This window comes from Aspergillus caelatus (assembly GCF_009193585.1).
Source record: "Aspergillus caelatus strain CBS 763.97 unplaced genomic scaffold BDV27scaffold_25, whole genome shotgun sequence".
NCBI lineage: Eukaryota > Fungi > Ascomycota > Eurotiomycetes > Eurotiales > Aspergillaceae > Aspergillus > Aspergillus caelatus.
Window position 1 is genome coordinate 212,639 of NW_022475288.1, and position 10,716 is coordinate 223,354.

Consider the following 10,716-nt stretch of genomic DNA (forward strand, 5'->3'; position numbering starts at 1 on the left):
GACTTTCGTTTGAGACTGTCCGAAGTACCGAAGATGCGCTCGTTAGTGGATTTTACCTCCGCAGCGCCGGGAGGAACGCTCAAGGCGGTCAGTTTCTGCGGGACGTATCTCAAATAACGCCCGCCTTGGCGCGGAGTGTGGGGAAACTGGAAGTATCGAACTATCATCTCTGACAGAGAGGTGCTTATACGATAGTGAAATAATTGAGGAGCAGATGCTTATATAGTGCTCGCTGGACTGAGCCTTGCCAACCATGCAGGCTTTTGGTATGCCCATTCCCTACGTGGTGTTGTCCTGTCAGCGGAGCATTATCCGTACCCCTATCAGCCTGGGCATCATGACCTCATAGGACCCTTATGCTAACGTATGGATCTCTCTAGTTCCAAAGAATCGGAGGGTGAGTCAAGCGACATACTCTGTTTATTCAATTCATTGACTGTGCTCGTAGCCCAGGTTTGAGCTTGGTTTAAGGGTAAGCTACCTGAGTCCCCTGGTCTTGATAAACCATCCCGATACTGATTCCACGGCCGCTGAAGATAGTCGATCTAAACAATGTTCCCCTCGTGAACGGCACGGCGTTTGTCAAATGGCGCTTACCTTCGTCAAGCGGCGCCGAAAACCATGGGCATACGGATAAGGCGGTCATCATTGATCACCGAGCATACTGGAACTACGAGAAGACCTTGCAGGTTCGACTTACTATCGACCGGAACCAGAGCTTGCACGAATGCGAACTACAATTTGAAATTATACAGGAATTTGAGTCGGGGGGAGGCGGCGATACCAAGAATTTCCTGGGAAGAATCAGACTCAACCTCGCTGAATACGTGGACAAGAGCGATGATGACGAGGGTATCGTGAGGAGATATTTGATGCAAGACAGCAAAGTCAACAGCACTCTTAAGATAGGGGTAGCAATGCGTCAAGTGGAGGGCGATAGGAATTTTACGACGTGTGTTAATACCCGCCATACATCCTGGCTTGGTGGCTGACGTGCGGTAGACCCCCTTTGAGATCGGCCATGGCCTTCGGTGGCATCACAGGCGTCATATCTTCAGAACAGACCGACCCTGATGATCTGGGTCCACTGCCATCTATCAATATGCAAAACAGGGAAGCTGCTGACATGCAGGATATGTACCGCCGGACCTTGGCTGCTTCTTGGAACTCTCACTCCGACGACGTACCTGCGGATAAGCTAGTTGAGGACCTTTTCTCAGGAAGCATTAGCTGGAGCAACGAAGTTCATGATCTTCAATCGACCAGGGCCAAGGAAGGTGAACATTTTCCATCCACCGGTGCAGCTACGAAAAGTACGTCGGCGAATCGACTCTCACCCAGCTTTGAAAGACGACCAAAAAGCTCTTCAGGCAACCAGTTCCGCAATGACGGTAAATTGCCCGAATTTAGTTCGAGAGTTGGCCACAGCAGGAAGAGAAGTAGCATTGAACATCAACTTTATGGCACTGCGAAGGGCAATGCTTGGAAGAACCGCAGCAATGACCACGAACTCTCGGAGTTTGATGTTCGGGAGGACCTAAGGAGCTGGGAGATTGGTGTTAAAGAGTGACGGCGAAAGAAAATATTTCTCGAGTCTTGTGTTTAATCCTGTATTTATAAATAATACCCATATTATCCTTTTCTTTTCTAAATCTATTCCATTTCATTCTTTGTACACTATCGGATCGTTGCACATTTGAGATCGGAAGCCTTATCACCGATTTGGAAATGCCCCATCCATCAACTATTCCATTGTGGGACTAGTGCCATTCTAGAATCAATTCTCCCCAAGCTTGAAAGTTGAGCTTCAACATTCCGTCGGCGAAACGTGACTTAGCAAGTGTCATTCTCTCTTTGTGTCCCAGATGCTTTCGCGATCTTCAAAAGGTGTCGCGGGGCTTCTGAGCTGCCCGATACCCCCTTCCTCCAGAAAATGTTCGTTGCCATCGATCCTTCGACTACGCGACGTTTTTGTCCGGTCCCAGCATACGGATGGCGAACCAGAAAATGATAGCAAAGAACGCACAGAAAGCACAGAAAGCGTAGAAAACACAGAAAACACAGAAAACACAGAAAGCCTAGAATCCCGACCACCCCGATACAGACGCAGAGTAAAACCTCAGACAGGACCAACGAGAGGGAAATTTGACAAAGTACCGATCAATGTATCTTCCTTGGGAAATCCTGGTGAAGTAGTTGTCGTACCGCACCCAAAGCGTCGCCGCTTTGCCTACCTCAAACATCCGAGATATCGCACCGACGAAAACACAAAAAATGCGCTGCCGTTTATGCTGAACGATATAGAGAACGCCGACGACATACTCGATGACGATTTAATTACGGAACGAATCGAAAGTTTTCGCGCACCTTATCGCCCGGGAGATAAATTGAGTCCCGCCGATTGGGAGAATCTTCGGTCAGATTTCCAGACATCATTTACAATCCAGCAACTGTCGGACTATATTGAGCAGTTTAAGGCGGAAAACACAGTGCCGGAGGAAGGGCTAATACTTCATGGAGGTGCAAAACTCGCCCAATGGAGGCCGGGGACTTCAGCGTTCTTTGAAACGGAATCGGCTCCCCAGGTGGGAGCCGCTAAACGAGTTGCAACATCCCTGGATCTGAGAGGCAAGTATCTGCTCACTGAGCGGATACTTCGCGATTGCTGGCACCTTGGGCTCATTGGCGAGGTTGGCCAGTTGGATATTCGTCTTCCCGCCCATTCACTATCGTTATTTCTACACTCCGAGCACTTTTCCTTCGAGGAGCTGGCTGGTCTTCACGATGCGAAGATCGATATCACGCATTCGCTTGGTCTTGTTCGTATCACCGGAAAGCTGCATTCTTGCGAATTCATCCGTGACATCATATACGATGCCACGACCAGGATACGAGAGGAGGATCTTGAACTGTACGCCCCTGGCGCTACCCCAAAAGGCAAAACCCGTGTTTTCACTGCGGATTTCCTGTCATGGGTCAGCAAGACTTACGGCGTCTCATTCGACCTGACCTCCACTACACCAACTAAGATGTTCTACCTTGTCGAAAACAAACCGAAAGCAGATAGTGCTCGAAGGACACTGAATCTGGCAATCCACGATGCCATTCAGCCTCCGGTACCATTCGGCACTTATATGGCAGCCTCAGAGCCCGTCGACACCTACGACATCAACCCGGAACTCAATGTATCATGGTTTGATCGACAGAAGTCATGGTTCCGCTGGGCCGTACCATCAGCACAAACAACCGCATCAGGCATGTCAGACGCACCATTCTTCAATAAACACGAAACGCGCCTATCAGATGAACTCCTTAAACTTCTACGAGCAAGATCACGCACCAATCTCGGCAACGCCGAAGCCCACGAGAGCATAACAGCAGCAGTCGGCCGTTGTCTCTTCCAGCACAAGCCGTTCGAAGGGAAAGTCATCACCGCCGCCCAACTAGGCAAACTGGCACCTCCACGAACCTTTACAACCGATATCCCCCGAGTAATCCCATTCCTGCACCAGCTCGCCGCAGACTATCCGGAGGAAGAAATCCAACCGCACCGTCTTCGCCTCGTCCCATCCGCAGTCCACGCAAACATCTTCCCCCAACTCGAACTCGAAGTTGCCATAGCCCCAGGAGGCTTCGAGTCCGAATACAATGTGCAAAACGCCAGAGCAATCCTATCCCAAAGCAGTGTCGACTACCTCCTCCCCGAATGCGGCCTCGATCTCCGCTTCACCCGGAAATTAACCCACGACGTACTGGACAGCTTCGGCGAGGACGGCCCCCTGCAACCCCTCCAGGTCTCTCTGCGGGAATTCTTCTCCAAAGCGGTGATCTACGAGGGCGAGACTCCTCTTCCGGCCTTTTCTCAGCTCTCAATCCCCAACCATCTCTTGGTTGAGGCGGGCGAAGAACGCGATCCCGATGGCTTCACTACGGCAGAGTACATGTATCTGCCTGTTAGCGATTTCCGGGGCACCCGTCTCCATCAGTATGACTTTGAGGGTCACCAACTTAATTACTCTTTCTACGAGAGTGGGCCTTTCAGTCCTCATCGTACGACGGATATTTTCTTGGACATGGATGTGGCTGGTACGTCGGAACAGTCTCCTTCGGAGAATGGTGACTCTCAGGAGCCTGTTCGACGAGAGTTTGGTTCGTTCTATAAGGCGGCTTGCTCTTTGGCGTTTGAATTGGATAGATCTGGACGTATGATGTGAGATGGATGCGGTTAACGCTAAATATATATGTATATTACTTAGATTTTCTTTTTCGTGTGAGCCATCGTTGCTCTTGTTTTAATAATCTTTGAAGAATGTAAATACGGTTATACCCTCTCCCCCAAGTGTTGAGTTAGGTGTCATGTAGCATAGTGTAGCGTCTGGGTACTGCAGTGGTCTCGCAAGCATTTGTCTACATTCTAGTGGGATTGTTCAATCTCGAATCGTAGTCTGCTCGTATTGATCGGACATACCATAAATGCATGGCCCACGTACTGAGGACCAGGGTATAAAGTGCTGTTACCCAAGGATTGATTTGGTTTTCTGGTAAGGTCGCCTGAGAAACATTAAACGTTTTTAGTTGGTCAACGTTTGTTGATCGAGGCATTGGTGACGGTATAGAATAATTCATCACCATAAAATCATATTACTGCATTTCATTGCACACTGCTAGTGTTGATACCGACCAAGTCGTAGAAGTCGCTAACGCCCTTCCTGAAGCCATTCTCCCACGCCTCAGCAAAGGCCTCATTCAACTTTCCGGTCTCAGCAAAGCGTTTTCGAACCCATAGCTCCATCGCCCCGATCTTTTCCCCTCCGTTCCAACCACCTGTTATAACGTTTCGTGACAATGCACCAAAGAAGTTCAATGCATCATTGAACCCAAAATCCCAACCAAGGGCATACTGTTGGTGCTTGCGAGTATCTGATGGGTCTGAGTGTTGTGATAAAGCAGACTCTCGAGACTGCAACCGTTGGGCTTCGGCCTGTGTAATTCTACTGATAACTTGTGCCCGGGGAATTGCGAGCCATGAAGGGGCCGGTATACCATCAGTACTGACTTGCCGCTCAAAGTCCCATTCATCACCAGTTATCCGGTGTATTTTGAAGCCCACGAAAGCGGAGCCGCATGCCTTGGACTCCCACTGTTTATTCTGTTCTTGACCGAAGGCCTTGGTTAATGCCGGCCTCTCGGACGCCTCCACGCGGCCCCAGGTTTGTGCATTCATTGCGCAGCTGTATTGTCCAATATAGGCGTCTACCGCAGTTCTCTGGGATCCCACTTTGCCTTGACGAGTTGAAAGTTCGGATAGCTCATTACAAAGCCGTGAGATGATAGCCACGGGGTCCATGTGCTGATATGATCCTGTCGTGTAATACTTGTGGGTATCCACGATAATCGGACTCCTGGCCACAGGGTTCTGAAGTCGGTTTTTCACCATAGCATAGTCCAACGCTTCGGCAAAATTCCTACCATCGCTGATGTAGATGGGTAGGGGTGGGTTGACACAGTTCGTGATCTCGAGAACCTCATCATACCATTTCCGAAGATCACAGGTTTTCCAGTCCGTTTCGCTAGATATTTGAACTCCGATCACCCCAGACATCGCATGATACGTAACTTCCTGGACGATAAAAGCGACGCAGTCCGTAGCCATCGCCCAATTGCGCTCACTCGCGCAAAAGTCAGCAATTCCCATCTCACTATGACTGTTCCGGTCCATGCTACCTGGAATGGTCTGGAAGTCAAGGAGAACTCCGATACCGTGGTGGTAACATTTCTCGATGAGACGTTTCAGGATATTCCAGCAATTGACGTACACCTCAGATAGCTCGCCTTCGAAATCCGTACCTGTGCAGAAGACTGGCCCAAGGGTAAAAAAGCCTATCGGGATACGGATTGAGTTGCATCGTGCCACATCTTTGAGCCATATAACATCAAAGTCGGTCAGAGCAGTCCGCCAGTGTGCTTCCCATTTAGAGCGAGTTTCCTCGAGTCCGCAAGCCTTGAGCGATCTGTGTACGTGAGTGAAACTGGGTTAGCAACGAAGCCAGCAAAGTAGCTTTTTATCTCCCTATGCGCACTGACCTTTTTACCTCTTCGAGCTCCTTGGAGCCTCCGGAGTCACTACTAGATGCGCCATCACTTAACCAGGGTCCGTGGACGAACATAGAGCCTAGGTTGGTTCCATGCTGATACCGGTAGCGAAATATGTCCTCCGCAGTTGGTGGTGTGTAGTTTGAGTCATTCATAGTCAGATGGCGGCTTCACAGATGCTTAGCTACTTGGAAAAACTGTTTCTGGGTATATCTGGTTCGAGAATCTGAAAATGTTGATGCAGAGCCAAATAGTAACTAAATCTAAATGCATGGGAAGCAACACTTGTGACCAATGGCCGCAAAGGAACATTTGAAACTAGTTGGCAGTATCTATTGGAAGAGCTAGTCCATCACAGGCAACATATAGCTTCTGGACTCTGTATCGCAGGATTGGTTGATGTTCCAAGCTGTGAGTATATTTTCAAGGAATGAGACGGATATGTGGAAGGGTAAATATATCAATGATGTCATCTTTTAATTATGAGCACGTTTTAGCTTACTAACAACACAATGCACATAGTAACTAAGGGATTTTCTCTCTCTCTCTCTCTCTCTCTCTCTGTGTGTGTGTGTGTGTGTGTGTGTGTGTGAAGAAACTTTGTATGTTCTAGTCCCTAACTAGAAATATGTATAGCTAAGAACCCTGAAAACATTACACCACCGACGTTTCGACACTTGGTGAGAAGACCGCCAAATATACATATCAGGTCAATCCTAGATTCCTTATGACACTCGATTTATGGACAGACAAATGCTTAAGTCTTAGGATCTTGAGCATTGAAATATTGCAGACATACAATGAAACCAATCAATTGAGCCCCCAAATTACCGTGCAACGATACGCTGGACAGTTTCCCGAACCGATTCCAACTTCAACCCCAGCACATCGTTGGCCAAGGTCAGGTCCTTGGCATAATTGGCCTGCAGGCCTGGGGTACTACCATAACAGGTGGCGCGGACCAGGTGGAATGCACCACTGAAGTCGCCAGCACCGAGTTTCATGAATCCTTTACCTACCTGCTCCTCGGTGGTGGTTGCTTTCACGGACCAATGAGCCCCTGTTGCTTCTTCCAATGCAGCCAGGATCTCGTTCTGGGTGGTTTCAACAGACGCGATGTAGAGGTACCTGTTACTGGTCTCTTGGGGGTGCTGTAGCACTGAAACGACTGCTTGGCCAAGCTGCTTCTCATTGGTAAGGGTGAAGCTCTGGTTACCGCCATCCCAGATGGTTGCAGTACGCGTTGCGACGTCAAATTCAAGGAAGCCATTTCCAAGGCTCTGGTAAACCGAATGAGTCATATTTCTCGGTAGGGAAAGGTAGGGTAAAGAAGTCACTTACCCAATCGAGCAATCCTGAAGTGGCGATGGCAGTCCACGATAGGCCATCGGATTGCTTAGTCTTCAAGTACTCGATGAGCTCCTTCTTCTGGCCAAAGAAGGGAGCCAATTTCAGGACAGCCTCGTTCTGGCTGTTGGAGGAAAACTCCGAGGGAATGAATCGTTGAACACCAGACCGAACTGCAGCATCGACAATCTTCTTCTGCTCACCAAATGCTGCGGCACCGACAGCCGAGATGATGGCGTCTTGCCCATTGAAGGCAGCCTCAAGGTCGGCATCTGAGAAATCGCTCTTGCGGACAGTGATACCGGCAGGGAAGCTAGCCTTACTCTCTTTGCGAGACAAGATGGTAATGTTAAAGCTAAAAGATGCAACAAGGCCATCAAGGATGATCTTGCCAATATCACCGCTGGCCTAATTCGAGGTGTGAGTTTGGTGGTGAAGTGCGAAGATTAAATTCTACATACACCAATGAGAACGATGTTCTTGTATCCGGCCATTGTAGGATATGAGGGAAGAATTGAGCTTAGAGCAAGCGAGCAATTGAAGATTGAATAGTATCACGGACAGTTTGTGGCGATGTCTCTGTTTTGTGTATTGAGAACAGCTGGCGACGTGACAAGGACAGCATCTTTATATGTACGAGGATGGACAGTCTAGTGAGGTATTTCTTTTTCTATACAGCATGGTCAGTATAGAATCAGCAACAATATTACTAGTTCTTGCGATGACAAATGGATGTGAATGCTTACATGCGGACTTGTCCTCCGTTCCTCCGCCGTAGCCAATCAGAGCAGCTCCTCTCCGGGCCTGTGCCATTTCTTGCTCCGTTACTAGTAGGAGTACTTCCATTCCTCATCCCACTCAGCTTCAACCAACAGCAGCAACCCATGCCCCGCCGGGTGATTGCGTCAGGACGGTCCTGTCTTGAGTGCCGCCGGCGCAAGATCAAATGCGACCGATCCTTGCCCTGTGCATACTGCGTCCGGACGCATGTTCACTGCACATACCCTCAGCCCAAAAATGGTGGAAATGCGAATCATTCTGTGGGCGGTGACCTTATGACACGGGTGGAAAGCATTGAAAGCAAGTTTCAGTCCCTCGAACAAAGTCTCGCCCAGATCAAACAACTCCTGCATATGAATCCTTCATTGTCCGGTCAGGAAAATGATCCCTCGAGGCCTGTAAGCTCGTCTTTCGTTGTTAAAAGTGAACTGTAGAAAGTCCATGACCAGTAAGCTAGTTACTAAGACAGTAGTAGGAAATCGAACAAGATCGATGTAGCTCCGGCTGGGCTGGTGCTTCCCATCCTACTTCACCCAACGATGGGCAACTTTGGCAGTCTTTTCCTCTAAGGCCGGTCCCTTCACCAACGCTAGAAACCCTTCATCCTTCTCCATCTGTAATCGCATTCATCTGGCAGACCTACCTGGATGTGGTAGATCCCGTGCTAAAAGTTTTCCATGCCCCAACCGTGCAACGGCAGGTTATGAGTGTCATTCGAGGCCGATCTAACCTCGATGCTCCCACAGAATGCTTGATCTTTGCAATTTATTACTCTACCATAGTGACCATGTCGGCGGCAGAGTGTCGTGAGGAGCTTGACGAGGACAAAGCCGTATTACTGAAGCGGTATGTATGGTTCTCATGGGACGATGCCTTTGCTGATTGAGTAAGGTATCGAATGGGAGTCGAGCAGGCCCTTTCGCGCGCGAACTTCCTCGGGTCTCTGGATTTGACGGTCCTGCAGGCATTTGCTCTCTATCTGGTAGTTATACACCCATGCTTAAACCAAAACTGAACCTAATTATTTTATTTAGATCTGCGGCAGAAAGGACGAGAATGGACCCAACGTATGCACGCTTATAGGCGTTGCCATTGGAACTGCCATGAAGATTGGTCTCCATTACGACGGAGCTGGTCTAGGTCTATCTCCTTTCGAGGTGGAAATGCGTCGCCGGCTCTGGTGGCAGATCTGCACTTTGGATGTCCGGACGGCCGAGGACCATGGCTCTGAACCAACGATCGTCGAATCAGCCTTCAATACCAAATTGCCGTTGAATATCAACGACACCAGCCTGGAACCCAACATGAGCGAACTGCCTCAAGGTCAATCTGGAAGAACCGAGATGACCTTTACGCTGGTCCGGTTTGAAGGGAGCCATTTTGCGCGAAGAGTGACATTTTCAGACAAATTCTGTTGCATTAACTCATACCCAGTCTTGAGCGAGGCGCAGAAGTGTGAGGCAATAGAGCAATTCAAGGAGCGTATAGAGAAACAATATTTGTCGTATTGCGACAAAGAAGTTCCACTTGACTTTATCACCGCTGCCTCCACTCGTCTGATCTTGGTAAAATTAAAATTGGCAGTATGCAGGCTACGGAGGGATCAGGCTCCGGGCATGCTTGTGCAAAAAAATTACTGGAGGACTTGCGAGGAAGTCCTACAGCACGCCCAAATGCTCCGAAATTACGAGAAAGGCAAAAGATGGCTCTGGCTTTTTCAGACCTATGTCGAATGGGATTCACTGGCTTATCTCCTGCTCCATCTCTGTATTGCGCCTCCGGAGGAGCAGTCTGATGCGGTGTGGAAAACTGTCGACGAGATCTACCGCCACTGGAAAAGTGCATCAGATATCTATCGTGATCGCCGCTGGAGACTTATTGAGAAACTTCGATTCCAAGCTTTCGCCGCACGAGGTAGAAAGCAGACAATCCCTCAATTGCCACGGGCGACGCAACCGGATCATATCACAGCACCTGTACGATATGATCTTGGACCTGCGATCGAGCTATACAAAGGCTCGTCCGCCAGAGCCCAGCGGACAACAAATACCGGGGTTAACCAGCCATCTAACGCGGAAGCTGCTGCTCACGCACACCTACCACCCGTGACAGGGGTTCGGACAACAGAGTCCAATCCTAGCTCTGAGCAACCCTTCCCTATGGGGACGCTTGTCAACTCGACAATTCAACCCGTGGAAGAGGCAATCTCGAGTGCTGCTGAATTGCCGAGTGGGGGCACTAGCTGCGAGTGGAGTGCAGCCCTATTCGGAACGTTTTGGGATCTCACCGGATCTGGACAAGGTGCCTCTGCATCATGGCTGTAGTTGTTTTGTTTTAGTACTTGACCATGTGTACATGTTTTGAAGTGATGCCAAGCATGGACATTTTTTGATGCCATCCCTTGGCAATGTCTAATTATGAGATGCCTAAAGGGGGAAATTCGTCGCAAACAAATACATTAAATGAAATTATCTGGGTAATTTCCCGATATCAGAA

The 10,716-nt window shown here is 49.1% G+C and overlaps 5 protein-coding genes across 5 annotated transcripts; 3 read left to right on the top strand and 2 right to left on the bottom strand.

The window, feature by feature from the left end:
- Positions 1–170: 170 nt before the first annotated feature.
- Positions 171–1,648, top strand: BDV27DRAFT_122775 (N-terminal C2 domain-containing protein). Its single transcript, XM_032065708.1, has 5 exons — positions 171–266; positions 381–397; positions 449–472; positions 537–952; positions 1,003–1,648. The coding sequence occupies exons 1-5, from the start codon at positions 254–256 to the stop codon at positions 1,568–1,570; spliced, it is 1,038 nt and encodes a 345-aa protein (XP_031931332.1). The 5' UTR covers positions 171–253; the 3' UTR covers positions 1,571–1,648.
- Positions 1,649–1,833: 185 nt separating this feature from the next.
- On the top strand, positions 1,834–4,327 carry BDV27DRAFT_122778 (putative respiratory complex assembly protein Rmp1). The gene has a single exon (XM_032065709.1). The coding sequence runs from the start codon at positions 1,866–1,868 to the stop codon at positions 4,212–4,214; it is 2,349 nt and encodes a 782-aa protein (XP_031931333.1). The 5' UTR covers positions 1,834–1,865; the 3' UTR covers positions 4,215–4,327.
- Positions 4,328–4,651: 324 nt separating this feature from the next.
- On the bottom strand, positions 4,652–6,248 carry BDV27DRAFT_154262 (glycoside hydrolase superfamily; the record flags this gene model as incomplete). The annotated part of the gene is made up of 2 exons (XM_032071928.1): positions 4,652–6,011; positions 6,085–6,248. 2 exons carry the CDS (start codon positions 6,246–6,248, stop codon positions 4,652–4,654), a joined length of 1,524 nt encoding a protein of 507 aa, XP_031931334.1.
- Positions 6,249–6,920: 672 nt separating this feature from the next.
- On the bottom strand, positions 6,921–8,101 carry BDV27DRAFT_168366 (aromatic alcohol reductase; the record flags this gene model as incomplete). Its single annotated transcript, XM_032074747.1, has 3 exons — positions 7,902–8,101; positions 7,435–7,848; positions 6,921–7,373 (listed from the first exon to the last, which is right to left on the bottom strand). Exons 1-3 carry the CDS (start codon positions 7,932–7,934, stop codon positions 6,921–6,923), a joined length of 900 nt encoding a protein of 299 aa, XP_031931335.1. The 5' UTR covers positions 7,935–8,101.
- A 67-nt stretch (positions 8,102–8,168) lies between these two features.
- On the top strand, positions 8,169–10,544 carry BDV27DRAFT_154264 (Zn(II)2Cys6 transcription factor; the record flags this gene model as incomplete). Its single annotated transcript, XM_032071929.1, has 4 exons — positions 8,169–8,618; positions 8,696–9,066; positions 9,112–9,202; positions 9,255–10,544. The coding sequence occupies 4 exons, from the start codon at positions 8,169–8,171 to the stop codon at positions 10,542–10,544; spliced, it is 2,202 nt and encodes a 733-aa protein (XP_031931336.1).
- Positions 10,545–10,716: the final 172 nt, after the last annotated feature.

What these genes read in the sequence shown, in the direction of transcription:
- BDV27DRAFT_122775 (XM_032065708.1), top strand. An exon ending in GGTTTGAGCTTGGTTTAAGG is followed by an intron (nt 473 to 536) that starts GTAAGCTACCTG and finishes CGGCCGCTGAAG; the next exon opens with ATAGTCGATCTAAACAATGT. An exon ending in GGCGATAGGAATTTTACGAC is followed by an intron (nt 953 to 1,002) that starts GTGTGTTAATAC and finishes GACGTGCGGTAG; the next exon opens with ACCCCCTTTGAGATCGGCCA.
- BDV27DRAFT_122778 (XM_032065709.1), top strand. Translation starts at nt 1,866, where the DNA reads ATGCTTTCGCGATCTTCAAAAGGTGTCGCGGGGCTTCTGAGCTGCCCG.